Source organism: Somniosus microcephalus, chromosome 3, assembly GCF_052327205.1.
Source record: "Somniosus microcephalus isolate GS21.2 chromosome 3, FLI_Smic_1.0, whole genome shotgun sequence".
Classification (NCBI taxonomy): Eukaryota; Metazoa; Chordata; class Chondrichthyes; order Squaliformes; family Somniosidae; genus Somniosus; species Somniosus microcephalus.
The window spans coordinates 120,917,356-120,938,315 of NC_140989.1; the positions used below are offsets into that span (position 1 = coordinate 120,917,356).

The 20,960-nt window shown below is 44.1% G+C and overlaps 1 protein-coding gene across 1 annotated transcript in view; it reads right to left on the bottom strand.

Moving 5' to 3' along the window:
- Positions 1-15,519, bottom strand: part of acat2 (acetyl-CoA acetyltransferase 2) — a 55,627-nt gene extending 40,108 nt beyond the window's left edge. The window contains exon 1 of the mRNA XM_085981541.1: positions 15,410-15,519. Within this exon, the coding sequence (XP_085837667.1) occupies positions 15,410-15,461 (52 nt within the window). The 5' untranslated portion in view covers positions 15,462-15,519. The remainder of the gene's footprint in view (positions 1-15,409) is intronic.
- Between the last annotated feature and the right edge of the window lie 5,441 nt (positions 15,520-20,960).

Genomic DNA, 20,960 nt, shown 5'->3' on the forward strand with positions numbered 1-20,960 from the left:
GAACCTGGAGGTTTGGAAAGGGCTGTTCTTAGCACTGTTACCTCAATGGTAGATAAATCCTAAATCAGAAAACCTATCTGCAACCTATCAGCAATTTGAGACATAGAGAATTAAACTTCATACGTGGCCCCAAGGTAAACAGACTTTAAACAACCAACAAATACAAAAGCACTGATGCCAGGGTAGAATTTCCACAGAGAATCCCCAATCTCTTGCCGTAGTTTTGATGGAAACCCTGCAGAAACAGTGTTATCAGCTGTTCCCGCTAAAGTTAAGGCAGGAGATCGGAAGAACCCCCACAGAAATTCCAGGCACTCCAGTTTGGATAACATTTAAACAGAAAATGCTGGAAATATACAGCAGGTGTGTCAGCATCTGAAAATAGAAAAAATGGGTTAACAGCTTGGGGGTAGGTCATTCTGCCAGAACTCGTCAGAATTCTGATGACGGGTCTACAACTGAAATGTTAACTCATCTTTTCTCTTTACAAATGCTGACTGACCTGCTGTGTATTTCCAGCATTTTCATTTTTGCTCTTTTATCACCAACCAATTGTTTTTAAATCACCTTGTCTCTAGAGCATTTCCTGCAACAGAATGCAACGGACAGAATGAGGGACTGGAGGCAGAATTTAAATGGAAAAAAACTTAAAAGATATGTTCCTGGAAAATACAACATCAGTGCTTTTGTACTTGTGGGTTGTTTAAAGTCTGTTTACCTTGGGGCCACGTATGAAGTTTTCAGTTTATTACCTTTAGTATACGAACCAGATGCTGGATTTATCCATTTATAAAAATCCACAGCTACCTTGACTACCCTTCCTCCCAACCCGCCTCTATTCCATTCTCCCAGATTCTCTGTCTCCGCCGCATATGTTCTGACGATGCCAGCTTCCATACTAGTGCTTCCGACATGTCTTCCTTTTTCCTCAACCGAGGATTCCCCTCCACCGTGATTCACAGGGGCCTCGACCATGTCCGTCCCATCTCCCGCACTTCTGCTCTCACCCCTTCCCCTCCCTCCCAGAACGATGATAGTGTTCCCCTTGTCCTCACCTTCCACCCCACCAACCTCCACATTCAACGGATCATTCTGCACCATTTCCGCCACCTCCAGTGTGATGCCACCACCAAACACATCTTCCCCTCCCCCCCCCTTTCAGCATTCCAAAGGGATTGTTTCCTCGGCGACACCCTAGTCCATTCTTCTATCACCCCCAACACCCCCTCCCCTTCCCACGGCACCTTCCCGTGCAAGCGCAGGAGATTGAACACCTGCCAGTTTACCTCCTCCCTTCCCACCATCCAGGGCCCAAAACATGCCTTCCAGGTGAAACAGTGATTTACTTGTACTTCTTTCAATTTAGTATACTATATTCACTGCTCACGATGCGGTCTCCTCTACACTGGGGAAACCAACCCAGATTGGGCGATTGCTTTGCGGAACACCTCCGTTCAGTCCGTAAGCGTGACCCCGAGCTTCAGGTCGCGTCATTTTAATTCTCTGCCCCACGTCCACTCTGACCTCTCTTTCCTCGGCCTCCTACACTGTTCCAACGAAGCTCAATGTAAGCTCGAGGAACAGCACCTCATCTTTCGATTAAGCACTTTACAGCCTTCTGGACTCAACACTGAGTTCAACAATTTCATATCAAAACCACTGCCCTATTTTTTCGGACAGCAGCTGTTGGTAATGATTCTGCCATTCCCATTAACACCTCCTCTAGACCCATCTTCTGTTTCTTCACTTGTTCCATTACCACCCCCTTTGCCATGCATCATTATCCCTTTTTGTCATTTAATCTCTCCTGCCTTCCACCCTATCAAGCCCTTACCTTTTGTTCTTTCCTCCCCCTTTCCCTGCCTCTGTACATGCTTAAAACCTGTTACATCTCTATCTTTTTCCAGTTTTGACAAAAGATAATTGACCTGTAGCATTAACTTTGTTTCTCTCTCCACCGATGCTGCCTGACCTGCTGAGGATTTCCAGTGTTTTTATTACACAAATCCAATATCATTTTTGTAAATTAAATGGCTTTCTCTAAATGTTCTGTGCTGACTGTTTGAACTAAGCCCACATTAGGACTACTTTGATCTGCTGTGTCAAAAACCAACCTGGAGTACATATAGAATTACATAGAAATTATGTAACAAGGGTGATGAAGTAATCATGAGGGACTTTAATCTACATATAGACTGGGCAAACCAAATTTGCAGTAATAGTGTGGAGGATGAATTCATGGAATGTATGCAAGATAGTTTTCTGGATCAGTATGTTGAGGAACCAACTAGGGAAAAGGCTATTTTTGATCTAGTATTATGCAATGAGAAAGGGTTAATTAATAACCTTGTAGTAAAGGGGCCTTTAGGGAAGAGTGACCATAATATGATGGAATTTTATATTGAGTTTGAAAATGATTTAGTTAAGTCCGAAACTAGGGTCTTAAATCTAAACAAAGCAAACTACGTAGGTATGAGGGGCGAGTTGGCTAAGATAGATTGGGAAACTACCTGAAAAGGTATGATGGTAGAGAAGCAATGGCTAGCATTTAAAGAATTAATACATAATTTACAACAAATATACATTCCCCACAGGAAAAGTGGTCCAACTGTGGCTAACAAGAGAAGTTAAAGATAGTATTAGATCAAAGGAAGAGGCTTATAATGTTGTCAAAAATAGTAAGCCTGGGGATTGGGAGGATTTTAGAATTCAGCAAAGGAGGACCAAGAAATTTATAAAGAAAGGGAAAATAGAATATGAGAGTAAACTAGCGAGAGACATAAAAACAGACTGTAAAAGCTTCTATAGGTATGTAAAAAGGAAATGATTAGCAAAAATAAATGTGGGTCCCTTACAGGCTGAGACAGGAGAAATTATAATGGGGAATAAGAGAAATGAAACAAATACTTTGTGACTGTCTTCACGGAAGATGACGCAAAAAACTTCCCGGAAATAGTAGAGAACCAAGGGTCTAGTGAGAATGAGGAACTGAAAGTATTAGTAAAAAAATAGTACTGGAGAAATGAATGGGACTGAAAGTTGATAAATCCCCTGGACCTAATGGCTTCATCCTAGGGTTTTGAAAGAGGTGGCTATAGAGATAGTGGATGCATTTGTTGTCATTTTCCAAAATTCCATAGATTCTAGAACAGTTCCCACGGATTGGAAGGTAGCAAATGTAACCCCACTATTTAAGAAAGGCAGGAGCGAGAAAATGGGGAACTACAGACCAGTTAACCTGACATCAGTAGCAGGGAAAATGCTAGAATCTATTATTAAGGGCGTGGTAACAGGGCACTTAGAAAATAATAATAGGATTGGGTAGAGTCAACACGGATTTATGAAAGGGAAATCGTGTTTGACGAGTTTTTTGAGGTTGTAATGAGCAGAATAGATTTAGGACTAAAATGAGGAGAAATTTCTTCACTCAGAGGGTGGTGAATCTTTGGAATTCTCTACCCGAGGGCTGTGGAGGCTCAGTCGTTGAGTATATTCAAGACAGACATTGATAGATTTTTGGATATTAAGGGAATCAAGGAATATGGGGATAGTGCAGGAAAGTGGAGTTGAGGTAGAAGATCAGCCATGGTCTTATTGAATGGCGGAGCAGGCTTGAGGGACCAAATGGACGACTCCTGCTCTTATTTCCTATGTTCTTAAATTCAGCACAGAAACAGGTCATTCGGCCCAACTGGTCCATGCTGGTGTTTATGCTCCACATGAGCCTCCTCCCACCTCTCTTCATCTGACCCAATCAACATAACCTGCTATTCCTTTCTCCTTCATGAGTTTATCTAGCCTTCTCTTAAATGCATCTATGCTATTCGCCGCAACTACTCCTTGTGGTCGCAAGTTCCACGTTCTAATCACTCTCTGAGTGAAGATGTTTTTCCTGAATTCCCTACTGGATTTATTAGTGATTGCAGTGGGAAAAGAGTTAAACTGACATCGCTGGGAATTTCACTGAATAGTGTAAGGAAGATAGGGACTAACATGAAAGACCACATCTATAAAGATGCGGTCAAAGATAGCTGACCTTTGGAGAAGTCAAGCGTAGGTCCCTTGCAGTCAGAATCAGGGGAATTTATAATGGGGAACAAAGAAATGGCAGACCCATTAAATACATACTTTGGTTCTGTCTTCACAAAGGAGGACACAAATAACCTCCCAGAGATGTCGGGGAACATAGGGTCTAATGAAAGGGAGGAACTGATAGAAATCAGTATTTGTAGGGAAATGGTGTTAGAGAAATTGACGGGATTGAAGGCCGATAAATCCCCAGGGCCTGATAATCTACATCCTAGGGTACTTAAGGAAGTGGCCCTAGAAATAGTGGATGCATTGCTGGTCATCTTCCAAAATTCGATAGACTCTGGAACAGTACCCATGGATTGGCAGGTAGCTAATGTTACCCCACCGTTCAAAAAAGGTGGTAGAGAGAAAACGGGGAATTACAGACCGGTAAGCCTGACATCGGTAGTGGGGAAAGTGCTAGAGTCCATTATAAAAGATGTAATAGCAGAGCACTTGGAAAACAGTGACCGGATCGGACAAAGTCAACATGGATTTACAAAAGGCAAATCGTGCTTGACTAATCTACTGGAATTTTTTGAGGATGTAACTGGTAAAATAGATAAGGGAGAACCAGTGGATGTGGTGTATTTGGACTTTCAAAAGGCTTTCGATAAGGTCCCGCATAAGAGATTAGCGTGTAAAGTTAAGGCACATGGGATTGGGGGCAAGGTATTGACTTGGATAGAGAACTGGTTGGCAGACAGAAAGCAAAGAGTTGGAATAAACGGGTCTTTTTCCAAGTGGCAGGCAGTGACTAGTGGGGTACCGCAGGGATCGGTCCTTGGACCCCAGCTATTCACAATATATTAATGATCTGGACGAGGGAACTAGATGTAATATCTCCAAGTTTGCAGACGACACAAAGCTGGGTGGGCGTGTGTGCTGTGAGGAGGATGCTGAGAAACTCCAGTATGATTTGGACAGGTTGGGTGATTGGGCAGAAGCATGGCAGATGCAATATAACGTGGATAAATGCGAGGTTATCCACTTTGGTGTCAAAACAAGAAGGCAGATTATTATCTGAATGGCAATAGATTGGGAGAAGGGGAAGTGCAACGAGACCTGGGCGTCCTTGTGCACCATTCGCTGAAGGTAAGCATGCAGGTGCAGCAGGAGGTTAAAAAGGCAAATGGTATGTTGGTCTTCGTAGCGAGAGGGTTTGAGTACAGGAACAAGGATGTCTTGCTGCAGTTGTACAGGGCCTTGGTGAGACCACATCTTGAGTATTGTGTGCAGTTTTGGTCGCCTTATCTGAGGAAGGATGTTCTTGCCATGGAAGGAGTGCAGCGAAGATTCACCAGGCTGATACCTGGGATGGCAGGAATGATGTATGAGGAGAGATTGGGTCGATTGGGCTTGTACTCGCTGGAGTTTAGGAGAATGAGAGGGGATCTCATTGAAACTTATAAAATTGTAACAGGACTAGACAGACTAGATGCAGGAAGGATGTTCCCGATGGTCGGGGAGTCCAGAAACAGGGGTCACAGTCTAAGGATAAGGGGTAAGCCATTTAGGACAGAGATGAGGAGGAATTTCGTCACCCAGAGAGTGGTGAACCTGTGGAATTCTCTACCACAGAAGGCAGTAGAGGCCAATTCATTAAATATATTCAAGAAGGAGTTGGATATATTTCTTAAGGCTAAAGGGATCAAGGGATATGGGGAGAAAGCAGGGACAGGGTACTGAATTTGGATGATCAGCCATGATCGCATTGAATGGCGGAGCAGGCTCGAAGGGCCGAATGGCCTACTCCTGCTCCTATCTTCTATGTTTCTTTGAGATATAAAACAATTAAATGGAGACAGGATGTCCAGCATTTCAACTGCCCATGAGAACTTTATTACCTAGGTTACATTCCAAGGTATCTTTTAATTAGCATTCAGCAGTTTGAGTGATTGATTGAGGAGGCAGCTTATACATGTTTATATTAAGATTCGTAACCAATCCGTGAAGGTGCATGTGGGCCAAGATCCAATCAGGTGGCAGGAATGAATTTAACATGAGGTGGCCATGCTTATTGTAATGCATAAAAATAGTGTTTTCTGTAACAATTTGGAAAGGTCTGGCTAAGACAGAGCAGACTGTTTCCCCACCGGTGCAATAAAGACAACTTGACTATCGATCTAAAACCTTGTGTCGAGTGTTGGTTTAAAATACTCCACAATAATTGGCGTCACGAACAGGATCCACACAGACGGGAGGCATGGGCGAGTGAAGCTGAGCCAAAAACGTGAGTACTTTTAAATACCACGTACAGTTAGGGCAAGGCAACACCATCTCATGTCCACCGCCCCCTTTGGAATCAGAGAACTAAAAGGTTTGAATCGATAAGTCAAGCGGTCTTGGGGTTAGGATGAAATGCGCGGTAGTATAGGCGTGGTGTGAGTTGCAAGTAGTGCGTTAACTTTGGAGAAAAAGTCTAAAGCATACCCCTGACAATTCGAGTTGCAAGTAGTGCTAAGCATACCTCTGACAACAAATCGCCAGAACAAATTGTTGCAAGTACCATCTCACTGTGTGAGAGTAAAGTAAGGGACGTACCGCTGACAACAATTAACCATGGGAATTGAAAAACTCGAGTGGGGACTGGTGGGGTCTCTGACACGCTATTTAGCGGACAAAAATAAAAGATTAATTGACAAAATGGTTAAAAACGATTGGCAACCGAACGACCCACCGGCCAAACAAAGAGAATGGTGGGCTAAAAATTAAAGGAATAAAAAGCCATCATTTTAGTGGCTCGTGCATATTGTGAGTTGAGTAGACGTACTCAAATTTGGACCAAAAACAAGTGCCAAAATTGTACCCAAGTACCAGTAATTTAAGAAAGTGAATAAGGAAATTTTTTTAAGTTATATCGACACAGATCATATCAGTTTCTGTCCAAAACAAGTAAAATCCAGGATTTGCTGAGTGAAAGGAATCTTAAAAGGAATGCTGGAATCTCAGTTCGTGTGAAAGTGTGTGTGTTAAAAGTGTGGAAGTACTCTGTCTTTGAAAGTAAATGTCTGCTGTGTTTGTTTTAGCTCCACCCACTCTTTTATACAGAGAGCTAAAAGCTGTTTTGAAGACCTGTCTTGAATGATGGACAAGCGTGTGTTGTTTTAAGTTTGTTAATTGTTTTACAAAAGATAAGCTTCAGCCTGGAAGTCACAGTCGCCAATGTGCCTGAAAGAAAATGAAGCTGTGGTTTCTTTCTTTTTCAAGTGAAACTGGTTAGGTAAAAAAAATTGATCTGGATTGGATTGGAGTTATGAGGTTAATTAACCTATTAAAACCAGACTTTTATTGTGGCCACGGTGAAATTCTGGTTGGTGTAAATTTGTGTAGACCGCATTGAATAAGATATTTAATGAAACCAGACTTTAAAATATTTATACTGTCTTGGATATAGCGAACGGGTTCTGGTCCATACCATTGGCAGAGGAATCACAAAGGGAAATTTCACCTTTACTGTCGGGGATAGACAGTATACATGGACCAGAGTCCCGCAATAGTCCAAATATATTCCACCGTGTACTGAGTCAAGCCTTAGACGAGTTAGACCTATCAAAGTACCAGAGCGCCCTACTCCAATATGTCGATGACATAATGATTGGCATCCTCTGATGCAAAGGACACATGGGAGCATTACTAGCCACCCTCCAGACACTTAAGAAAGCTGGCTTTAAATTGAACCCCAAAAAGGCACAGATTGGACAGTCCAAAGTGAAGTATCTAGGGCACGAAATTAGCCAGGGGTATAAGACACGCCCGCAGGAACAAAAGGCAGCCATAAAAAACATGCCAAGGCCAGTGACCGTCCGGGGAGTAAGGAAAGTGTTGGGACTATTTAACTACTGCAGGAATTTTATATCAGGCTTTGCAGGGAAAACAGAGCCGATTCAACAGTTAGTTAAAGGGGGGAGACCCGCCACTGATAAGATAGAATGGGAATCGGAGCAGGACGAGGCTTATGCAAAATTAAAAGCAGCCCTGACGTCCGCATCCGCACTAGGATTGCCAAATATCGTCAAACCATTCCATATATATTATAGTATAGAGGGGGACTTCTATAATGCTATAGTCACCCAAGAGTACGGGGGAGATATGAGGCCAATCGCCTATTACTCCACTCAACAAACCCCCGTGGCTAAAGGAATGGCGAGATGCGTGGCGGCCCTCGACTGCGACGCATGGGCGGTGCGGATATGCGAGCCCGTCACTATGTCAGGACAGCTGATATTACACACACAAAACACAGTGTGGACCTGCTAAACACAGGCAAAATGAAGGCTGTATCAGACAGAAGGAGGGCAGCTTGGGAAGCATTATTGATACCCTAGGACAGATCAGTCTAGATTATAAGGGAACATAGAGTCAACCCCGCAGAGGGAATGCTATCAGAGGGTGAGGCACACAAGTGTCAGTTAGTAATCGATGAAGAGGTCAGAGGAACCGTATCAGAATCACAATCACAGATCACAGAATCTACAGTGCAGATAGAGGCCATTTCGGCCCATCGAGCCTGCACCGACACATATCCCACCCTATCCCCGTAACCCCACGTATTTAATCCCCTAACACTAAGGGTCAATTTATCATAGCCAAATCAACCTAACCCGCACATCTTTGGACTGTGGGAGGAAACCGGAGCACCCGGAGGAAACCCACGCAGACACGGGGAGAATGTGCAAACTCCACACAGACAGTCGCCCGAGGCCAGATTTGAACCCGGGTCCCTGGCGCTGTGAGGCAACAGTGCTAACCACTATGCCACCAATCGCCCCTTGAAAATCCCGAAAACTCCTTTAATGTAGACGGATCTTGCCGATATATAAATGGGGAGCCACACACGGTTGGGCAGTAGTATCCGAGAACAGAGAAACAGTCGCAAAGGGAGGGCTTGAAGGAGGAACCTCAGCTCAAGTAGCAGAACTAGTGGCTCTCACGGAAGCATTGAAATTGGCAAAAGGAAAACAAGTAAATATATACACAGATAGTAGATATGCGTTTGGGGTAGAACATGATTATATGATAGCGTGGAATAAGAGAGGATATGTAACCTCCGGAGGAGGACACATACAGCATAAGGAGGTAGCAGTGATTAAAATAAAGGCACACCGTAAGATAGTGAGCGAGCAACAAAAAGGAAATATGTTAGCTGATCAGGCAACAAGAGCAGCAGCAGACACAGAGATGCCTACACCAATAGCAATAGGTAGAATAACAGCAGAGCGAAGAAATACTGCCTAGTGATCATAGACCAGTTTACAAGGTGGGTGGAAGCATTCCCCACCAGAGACTCCAGTGCTCAGACTGTGGCCCGAGTATTTGCATACGACGTGATACTGAGATTGGGGGGTCCCGTTGCAAATAGATTCAGATCAAGGTACCCACTTTACAGGAAAGGTAATGAGAGAAGCTTGTAAGCTACTAGGAGTAAGACAGAAGTTCCATATCCCCTATCATCCGCAAAGCTCAGGCATGGTAGAGCGAATGAACAGAACCCTGAAAACAGCCTTAAGCAAGGCCATTAGGAAATACATACAAACATTGGATAATCAACTGAAGGAGCTCAAACAAGAAATTAAAAAAACAAGACATCAGAGATAAAATACACAAAAGCAGGGGGCCTTGGAGCCCCTACCCAAGGTGGGCGAGCAGGTGTTTGTTAAAATATTGCCAGAGAGATCGGGATTCTCACCTAGATGGACTGGGCCATTTGAGGTTATCATGACCAGTGATACATATGCATGTATAGATATGATGAGGGGAAAGGGTAGATGGAAACATTGGACTCAATTATAAAACAATAAAGCAATAACCCCTCTGATCTTAAATCCCACAGGAACAATGGAATAAACACCGGAGATAAACTAACCTCTGGTGATGACCAGGCTTCTGCTTAATTTACAGGGAAACTTCACCATGAAGGTGGGATTACTGGTGGGACACGAAATAAGCGAAGGGACATCCCACATTACATGACAAGTACATGATGAAGAAGCACCATGTCCCAATACACAGAAAGAAGCGACAAGCGAACCGAGGATGCTACAATGTCCAGATATGAAACCTGGACCCATGAATGGACTAGTATTATTTACCGAGGGAGAACAATTGTACGGTAACGTGGGACACGAAATTGTACCGGTGTTAATGAACTTAACCATATTACAATGGCCAGGATATTGTGAAAGGTTTACTAAAACTAGAGAATTGTATGCATATATGATAAAGAATGTAATTAACAAGCTGCTGATGCGACAGGGGCTCCTAATTTTATGGGACATGCTGCATTCCACCAAAGGATTAAGAGGAGCTTAGGAACCGATATACTCACGGGAATAAACACAGGGACATTATTCATTAATGCCCTAAATATACAAGGAGCCCAAAGCAGTGTGGAACGACTACAAAGGGTATTACAACAGATTTTAGAGAAGGAAACTGGTTTGGTTCAACAAAGATCAGAGTTAGGAGGACATACGATAAGGAAATTACTCGAGGGAATCAAGGTTATAGAGGACCATGCTAGCGTTATCAACAAACTAAACCATAGAGATGAGGAACAGGCAAAAGACGGGGTAGGGCGAAGCGTGTGTCATGCCTATGGCCAATGGATTACCAGACAGTTAAAACATAATCTGGCACAGATACAGCAAGGCAAGGTACCAGACTGGATTAACAGCACACAGCTCCATGGCATGAGCCAGAATCCAGGCCCTCTGTGTGCTTGCATCCTCAAAGGAATGACCAGACTATATACAAAAATGTAAAGCAGAAGTGACAGCAATGATAGGCATGGTACTCCTGATACCAGTGCTGGGGCGAGACACGACTCCATACCCAAACATAGGCATAGTGAGGGGTGAGACGTACCTCCAATACTATCCAATTGATACCTATGCCATCAGAAAGAATGGTACTATGAGAGGAGTCTCCCTAAACAGATGCCACGGGAAAGGCACACTTATGATATGCCCACATCCGGTAGGAGAAGGCCCTAAGGATGAGTGCGGCTATAATAAGACAGGGAGGTGTGTGTTGGAATTATCACATGTTGATCACCATCACACCCGCTCGGGATATAGAGGCAAAGGGGAGTATTGTATAGCCACCACAGAGACTGAGTATCAATATAGTAACCTTGTATGTGCAACCACAATGCCTAACTTCTGTTTGACGCCAAAGATCCCTGTGACAATTGGACACACCAGATTGGTGTATGTACATTCAAGGGAGGAGATAAAACTAAATGTGCCAGATAGTCTAAAGGACGAGTTGGTTAATTATGAAGATCCGGTAGGGGCCCCAATACCCCACCTGCAAGAGGATCTGCAAGAAATGAAAGAGGACTTAAGTAAGATGGTGAAACAATACATAGTGTTGCAAAGGAATCTTGGGGAATTAGGAAGGGACACAGAGGTAGAGTTACAGGAAGTCCCGTGGTATGAGAAGCTGTGGGATTGGGGAATGAATGCCAACATACACCCATGGATCTGCATAATTTCTTATATATTAGTGATAGTACAGTTAGTCATGGCTATAGGATGGGGAATAGCAGCATGCACCGCTTGTAAAAAGAAACGGACCAAACAAAGAGCTAAAGCGAGTCGGAAAAAGCTGGAAAATAGAAGTTTGCTCTAAATATGATGGGTATGCAGGGCCTCCCGAACCAGCGACTGATCACCGCATGTGGCAGGAGGCACAGCGATGCTTATACATGTGGTTTAATAACTTGGGCAAGGGCCAAGTACCAAAAAGGGGGGATTGCAGTGGGGAAAGAGTTAAACTGACATCACTGGCAGTTTAACTGAATAGTGTAAGGAAGACCGGGACTAACATGAAAGACCACATCCATAAAGATGCGTTCAAAGATCGCTGACCTTTGGAGAGATATAAAACAATTAAATGGAGACAGGATGTCCAGCATTTCAACTGCCCGTAAGAACTTTATTACCTAGGTTACATTCCAAGGTATCTTTTAATTAGCATTCAGCAGTTTGAGTGATTGATTGAGGAGGCAGCTTATACATGTTTATATTAAGATTTGTAACCAATCCTTGAAGGTGCATGTGGGCCAAGATCCAATCAGGTGGCAGGAATGAATTTAACATGAGGTGGCCATGCTTATTGTAATGTATAAAAATGTAGTGTTTTCTGTAACAATTTGGAAAGGTCTGGCTAAGACAGAGCAGACTGTTTCCCCACCGGTGCAATAAAGACAACTTGACTATCAATCTAAAACCTTGTGTCTCGTGTTGGTTTAAAATACTCCACAACAGTGATTATCTTATATTTACAGCCTCTAGTTTTGGTCTCCCCCATAAGTGGAAACATCTTCTCTACGTCTACCCTATCAAACCTCTTCATAATCGTAAAGACCTCTGTTAGGTCACCCCTCAGCCTTCTCTTTTCTAGTTACAGTAACAGGTTACAGCTTGGGAGGACTATACAACATGTACATTAAGAACCAACACTGTCAAATTTCTCCCAAGATTTCCACCACAGTCCAGACAATCCTGGCTTTATTAAGATTGGCAGGCTGTGTTCAAGTTTTTAACAATGATATTTCTTTTGGAAAAGCTGTAGTAACAGACCACGAATATATATATTACGAGCAGCACCTCAACTTTCAATTAGGCACTTTACAGCCTTCCAGGCTCAACAATGAGTTCAACAATTTCAGATCATAACTAGCGGTCCCACTTTCTTGGATAGCAGGACCTGGTAATGCGATAGCAAAATGCTGCGGATGCTGGAAATCTGAAATAACAGAAAAATCTGGAAAAACTCAGCAGGCCAGGCAACATCCGTGGAGAGAGAAACAGAGTTAATGTTTCAGGTCGAAACCCTTCTTCAGAGTTCTCTCTGTTTCTCTCTCCACAGATGTTGCCTGGCCTGCTGAGTTTTTCCAGCTTTTTCAGGAGCTGGTAATGGTTCTGCTGTAACCATTTACATTTCCTCTGGACCCATCTTCTGTTTCTTTACTTTTAACATTACCACCCTCCCTTTTCCCTGCTTCTGTACTTGCTAATAAATTGTTAAATCTCTAACTTAAAATCATGGAATCATACAGCACAGGAGGCCATAGTTGAAAGTGCTGCTAGCTTTCCCCTATTCTGGACTGTGAGATGCGACTCCATGGAGCCAAGAAACATCCACGTCTCATAGAAAACATAGAAAATAGGAGCAGGAGTAGGCCATTCGGCCCCTCGAGCCTGCTCCGCCATTCAATAAGATCATGGCTGATCATCCAAACTCAGTACCCTGTCCCTGCCTTCTCCCCATAGCCCTTGATCCCTTTAACCTTAAGAAATATATCTAACTCCTTGAATATATTTAATGAATTGGCCTCCACTGCCTTCCGTGGTAGAGAATTCCACAGGTTCACCACTCTCTGGGTGCAGTAATTCCTCCTCATCTCAGTCCTAAATGGCTTACCCCTTATCTAGTTAAACGATTCAGATTTAAGATTTGGAAAACTTTATTATCTTGGATCCAGTTTAAAGTATGTGTAATTTATTGCTGGTATTCTATGTGCTGTATTCCTCCCTCCTGGTGAAGTGCCTTGGCTCCACTCTCCATGTTAAAGGCCCATCGAGCTGCCAAGAAGGGGAAAGGCCAAAATCCAGCCGGCTGGTCTGCACAACTCAGGGCTGTGGTGTGTATGTGTCTCAGCCAATCACAACACTCTAAGAACATAAGAACATAAGAAGTAGGAGCAGGAGTAGGCCAATCGGCCCCTCGAGCCTGCTCCACCATTCAATAAGATCATGGCTGATCTGATCCTAACCTCAAATCTTCTATCACTCTGCATCCACCCGAACCCATGTGATCTCCCGGGAGAGGCGAAAAACCAGATAAAGACCCAATGGCCAATTTGGGAGAAAAAAATCTGGGAAATTCCTCTCCGACCCATCTAGGCGATCGAAATTCTTCCAGGAGATCACTCTGTCCCTATATTTTCTACAGTACTTACCTTCTGTAAAGGCGATCTCCACCCCAGCCAGGAACAGGAATAAAACCATCTCCTGAAATCTAACAGAATTAGAACACAGTAGGAGCAGAACAAGGCTACACGGCCCCTGGGCCCGCTCCACTACCCACAGGGCCATGACCATTCCGAACCCAGACTCATGTCCAATTTCCTGCCCGCTCCCCGTAACCCTTTATTCCCTTTACTTCTAGGAAACTATCTATTTCTGTTTTAAATTTATTTAATGATGTAGCTTCCACAGCTTTCTGGGGCAGCAAATTCCACAAACCTACCACCCTCTGAGTGAAGAAGTTTCTCCTCATCTCAGTTTTGAATGAGCAGCCCCTTATTTTAAGATTATGCCCCCTAGTTCTAGTTTCACCCATCATTGGGAACATCCTCACCGCATCCACCCGATCAAGCCCCTTCACAATCTTATATGTTTCAATAAGATCGCCTCTCATTCTTCTGAACTCCAATGAGTAGAGTCCCAATCTACTCAACCTCTCCTCATATGACCACCCCCTCATCCCCGGGATTAACCGAGTGAACCTTCTTTGTACTGACTCGAGAGCAAGTATGTCTTTTCTTAAGTATGGACACCAAAACTGTATGCAGTATTCCAGGTGCGGCCTCACCAATACCTTGTACAACTGCAGCAATACCTCCCTGTTTTTATATTCCAACCCCCTAGCAATAAAAGCCAACATTCCATTGGCCTTCTTAATCACTTGCTGCACCTGCATACTAACTTTTTGAGTTTCGTGCACCAGGACCCCCAGATCCCTTTGTACTACAGTACTTTCCAGTTTCTTGCCATTAAGATAATAACTTGCTCTATGATTTTTCCTGCCAAAGTGCATAACCTCACACTTTCCAGTATTGTATTCCATCTGCCAAATCTCTGCCCACTTACTTAGCCTGTCTATGTCCCTTTGCAGGTTTTTTATGTCCTCCTCACTCACTACTTTCCCTCCCATCTTTGTATCATCTGCAAACTTTGATATGTTACACTCGGTCCCCTCCTCCAAATCGTTAATATAGATTGTAAAGAGGCCATGGGCCCGCAGCCAATCAGGCACTGGCACGAGCAGCATGCCAGACTGTGGCGGAGCGTCTGATTGGCTGCGAGCCGCCCTCCCCTGGTGCCGAGTTAGTGGGCGTGGCCCCGGCACCCGGCGTCAGAAATGCGGCTTCGGCAGCAGTGCCTGACCGGCGGCCCGCGGAGAGCAGGCCGCGGGCCATTTCAAAGCGGCGGCTCCGAAGGCCTTGCACACCGCAACTAGGCTTCCAATGGAGCCGCCTGCAGTTTGAAAGCAGGGGAGAGTTCGGGTTCCTCTATCACCCCAGGCCCGCTCCCCGCGCTCTTACCGACCGGGGTCCTGACAGCAGACACAATCACCACAGCGTCCTCCTCACTCATGGTGCGAGCAATGAGTATGAGGGATCGGGGAGGAGCCACTGCAGACCGCGGCCGCGCCTCCCGCACATCACTGCTTGAGGGGCGGGCCCAGCCTGGCTGCCCCGCTACTTCCAGCCTTAGTTTACACAGGTCTTTTTTGTGATCTGAGCACGAAAACATTTCTCACATTCGTTACCTTCTCATGTTCAGCGTTATGAACGCGTAGACTCATCCCAGTGGACATTATACGTGGCTTCTGAATCACAAATAATTTGGTCTGGAAGTCTTGTGCTAGTAGAATTGAATTCCATTTTTATTTCAATTGGTAGTTACAGGATCAGGATCCTATCTGATTCAGGATTTCTTTCGCTCTTCTAATTAACAAACCCCACTCTGAAGACCAGCGTATAATCTAGATTTACAGCACTGATGGATTCCTGCATTGTCGGAGGTGACATCTTTGGGATGAGACATTTATGTACCGGTTGAGGTGGATATAAAAGATCTCATGGCACTATTCAAAGAAAAGCAGGAGAATTCTCCTGGTTAACATTCCTCTCGTCCAACACCACCACAAACAGATTCATAGAATCATAGAAACTTACAGCACAGAAGGAGGCCATTTGGCTCATAGAAAGAGCAATCGGGCTGAGTCCTATATCCCTGCTTAGTCCTATATCCCTGCTTTTTGTCTGTAACCCTGTAAATCCAAATTGTACACTCTCGGGAGCCGCAAGCCTACATTTCGTTGTACTGCACTTGTGCACTAACAATGACAATAAAAGTTGATTTGATTTGATTTAATTGATTCTCAAGTACCTGTCCAACTCCCTTTTAAAATTATTTGTGCAATCATCTTCCATCACCTTTTCTGGTAGAGCGTTCCAGATCCCGACAACTCGAGGGGAAAAAAATTCTCCTCGTCTCCCTGTTGTGTATTTTGAATATTGTATTTGAATTATCCCACGTAGCTTACCGTAGTTGTGATGTGCAATGCACTATGGGAAATATAGAGTGTATATAGTTGAGAAGATTCTCTTGAAGGGGTTGGCTGTTAACTGAACTCTGCCTCCTGTGTACCTTTTTTAATTGTTCTACAAGTAAGGTTATTAAACTCTTGAGATATAACAAAAGTGGCGACGAGGATGTCTGAATGTACGTGGCTCTGCTGTGCGGAAGATAGTCGGGCTTTACATGTTTAAAACTTTTATTTTTGCCGTGGACAGTTAATTAAAGTGAGGCTGGCTCGAGGATAAAGGAGCTTACAATGGCGGGAAGACGAGATGGCGTATAAGGTACTAACGACTTGAGGAAGGGGAGGAAAAGCAGTGAGTAAATCAGGAAGGACATTTATTCAACTGTGAAACAATCTGTGAATTGAAGCACTAAATAACTGATAGTGATTTTAGTTGAGTTCAACATTGGAAGGATCCTTAGTGAATGATAATTAGGAGCCTGAGAGAAGGAAAATGGCTGGAATTATCGGTAACATTGGACCGTTTGATGTCGAACAATGGAGCTCATACACAGAACGATTTGAATACTTCACACAAGCAAATGACATTGGAGGGAATAAAGTAGTACGTACATTGTTAAGTGTGATGGGACCAAAGACTTTCAATCTTTTGCATACTTTAGTGCATCCAGATAAACCAGGGACTAAACAATATAGCGAAATTGTGGAGATAAAAGGGCATTTTTCACCCAAACCCCTAGTCATAGCTGAGAGGTTTAGGTTCCACAGGCGTAACCAAGAAGAAGGAGAAACAGTGACCATGTTTGTAGCTGCACTAAAAAGACTATCAGAGCACTGTGAGTTTAATGACGTGCTAAATGATACTATAAGAGACAGGCTAGTGTGTGGTATGAGAACTGATGCCATACAGAAGAGACTATTAACGGAGAGTAATCTGACTCTACAAAAGGCTACTGAAATCAGTATTTCCATGGAATTGGCAGCTAAGGAAGCTCAGCAGTTGGGTGCAACAGAAAAAGTGCACAAAGTAAGAACAGAGAGCCAAGAGCTATGCATGCTGGTGTGTGGACATGGATTGCCACAGCTGTGGTAAAAAGGGACATATTCAGCGCGCATGCAGAAATAAAAAGGACACAGAGAAAACGTCAAAGACGGAAGGAAGAAAAAAAACATTCAGACAAAAGACAAAGAAGTATGTTCGCTCTGTAGAACAGGACAAAACAGAGGCAAGTGACACTTCAGAGGAGGAACTATTACTGAACGTGCTGACTGTAGCTGGGGATTTGCATGGCTACTGGGTCTCACCCTTGCTAGAGGGGCAGCCTGTGCTAATGCAGATCGATACCGGGGCAGCAGTATCTCTTATGTCAGAGACAGTTTACAAAAGGACATTAAAGCACCTTCCACTTCAGCCAGCTAACATAGCATTAAAGACATATACTGGTGAAAGAGTAACCGTGAGAGGTATCACTGAGGTCACAGTTCAGTTGAATGGACAAACTAGGAAGTTACCACTCTTCGTAGTTAAAGGAGACTACCCCTCCCTGCTGGGACGTTCATGGATGGAGAGAATAAAATTAGACTGGTCATCAGTCTACATGATGTCACACAATGATCCAGGCTTACCCGCCATCTTAAAGAAACATGCAGAAGTCTTTAATGGAGAACTGGGTAGCATGAAAGATATTACTGTGAAGCTTCGTATTAAGCAGGATAGCAAACCCAAGTTCATGAAGGCACGACCCGTACCTTATGCCATCAGACCAAATGTCGAGGCTGACTTAGAAGCCCTAGTTGAAAGCGGAGTACTAAAACCAGTCAGCGTGAGTGAATGGGCAACGCCCATCGTACCAGTGCTCAAGAAAGGGGGTGGAGTTAGGATATGTGGAGATTTTAAAGTAACTGTTAACCCTGTATTGTCAGTGGAGCAATATCCGCTTCCCCAAATTGATGATTTGTTTGCGGGACTTGCTGGGGGCCAGAAGTTTAGCACAATCGACCTCTGTCAAGCCTACCTGCAAATGCATGTGGATGAACAGTCACGAGAAATGCTGACTATTGTGACACACAAGGGCCTATTTAGATATCGTCGACTTCCTTTCGGAATTACATCAGCTCCAGCGCTTTTCCAACGTGCTATGGACCAGATCCTTAGTGGATTGCCTGGAGTCCAGTGCTACTTAGATGATATCTTAGTTACTGGGTGTGATGACCAAGACCATCTGCGTAACTTGGACGCAACGCTACAGAGACTGAGGGATTACGGACTCAGAGTTCACAGGGATAAATGCGATTTTTTTCAGGCATCAGTTGAGTACCTCGGTCATGTGATCGATGCCACAGGCCTTCACAAGGCACCGTCCAAGACCAAGGCAATTGTGGATGCCCCAGCACCTGAAAATATCAGCCAGCTGCGTTCTTTTCTAGGGTTACTGAACCACTATGGACGGTTCATACCGAACCTAGCCTCGATGCTGAGGCCGCTGCATTGGTTGCTATGTAAAGACAAGAAGTGGGAAAGGACTAACAAGTGCCAGGAGGCGTTCATGACAGCAAAGGACACGCTCCTGAAGTCAGAGGCTTTGACACGTTTTAACCCTTCATTACCAATACAGTTAGCTTGCGGTGCATCGTCATATGGTGTGGGAGCGGTCGTTTCTCACATCATGCCAAACGGGGAAGAGAAGCCGATAGCATTCGCATCTAGGACTTTGAACAGAGCTGAAACTAACTACGCCCAAATAGAACGAGAAGCATTGAGCATCATTTTTGGCGTTCGTAAGTTTCACCAATATTTGTACGGGAGACAGTTCACCCTACTAACAGATCACCGCCCTCTCACAACCATCTTCGGGCCACATACAGGGATTCCGTCACTTGCTGCGAGCAGAATGCAAAGGTGGGCACTGCTGTTGTCTGCACACACATTTGACATTAGATATCGTAAGTCTGACCTGCACGGCAACGCCGACGGTCTTTCCAGGTTGCCGCTGCCTGTCACCAAGCCTATGACGTGTAGCATGGACATCTGCTATTTTAGGCAGGTGGAGAACGCGCCTGTTACTTCGACACAGGTCTGACGAAACACCAGAAATGACCCAGTGTTGTCTGCAGTGCTGGACATTATTGTCAGGGGCAAGCTTGATAGCGATGACCCAAACCTGAAACCATATCTCTTAAGGAGAAACGAACTGTCGGTGCAGTCTGGCTGTTTGCTGTGGGGGAGGAGAGTGGTTATTCCACCATCGTTACAGAAACCAGTGTTACAGCAACTACACTCCGGACATTGCGGAATGGTTCGTATGAAAGAAATAGCGAGGAGCCGGGTATGGATGGACAGATTGAGGACAAAGCTAAAACCTGTTCCTCATGTCGGAGAGTTCGTAATGTGCCACAGCTTGCACCTCTTCATCCCTGGGACTTTCCGGAGGAAGCATGGCACCGCATTCATGTAGACTTTGCAGGTCCATTCTGTAATGATCAAAAACATGTCATTCTATAGTGGACACTAGGTGGAGCCGTAGAGCTGTGTAGAGCTGTATATAGCTGTATGTATTAAGACTACACTACCCAGCTGTATATATATTAAGACTACATTACCCATGAGGCTAGGCTACCCACAAGGCAGCAGTCAAGATGGAAGCCTCTACAGATACTGTACCAGTCCACGTGTGCTCAATAAAAGTGTCTAGCAAAAGCTAGCTGTGTTCATAATAAGAATGTCTATTTATTAATGAACATAAGATGGTACCAGGGTGGTGAAGATCTGCTGAAAATTGTGAAAAGTGACATGGAGAATTTGAAGCCACCAGAGCGTTTGAAACTCACAGGAAACATCGACTACAATTGGCAGACTCTTAAACAACAATTCGAACTCTACATTGCAGCCATCGGATTCGGTACGAAGCCAGACGCAAGGAAGATAGCTTTGCTGCTTACGGTTGCAGGCCCACAGGTGATAGAGGTATTTAATACATTTGTATTTAATCCAGTGGAGAACAGAGAAAAATTAGAAGATGTGCTAAAAAAATTTGATGCACATTGCTCTCCCAAAAAGAATGAGACCTATGAAAGATACATCTTCTGTTCTCGGACACAGCAGCAAAATGAGACTTTTGATAGCTTTATAACTGATCTGAAACTGAAAGCACAGACATGTAATTTCTCTGAGCTCAAAGCATCCATGATTCGTGACCAGATTGTGTTTGGTATTCATGATAAAAAAGTCAGGGAACGTCTGTTGAGAGAAACCGAACTAAATTTGGAAAATGCGGTGAAAATATGCCAAGCCAGCGAGCTAGCTTGAAAGCACGCGAAGACTTTCAATGAAATCAATAATGATGCGATTGTAATGAGTGATAATGCTGCTGTCGGTGCTGTGTCCTATAAGGGGAAGAAACATGGGCAGAACAGAAATGAAAAGCAATCGGAGGATGACATTTTTAATTGTAAACGCTGTGGTTACAAACACCAGTTAAGACAATGCCCAGCGTTTGGAAAAATGTGCACGAAGTGTAATGGAAAGAATCACTTTGCCAAACAAT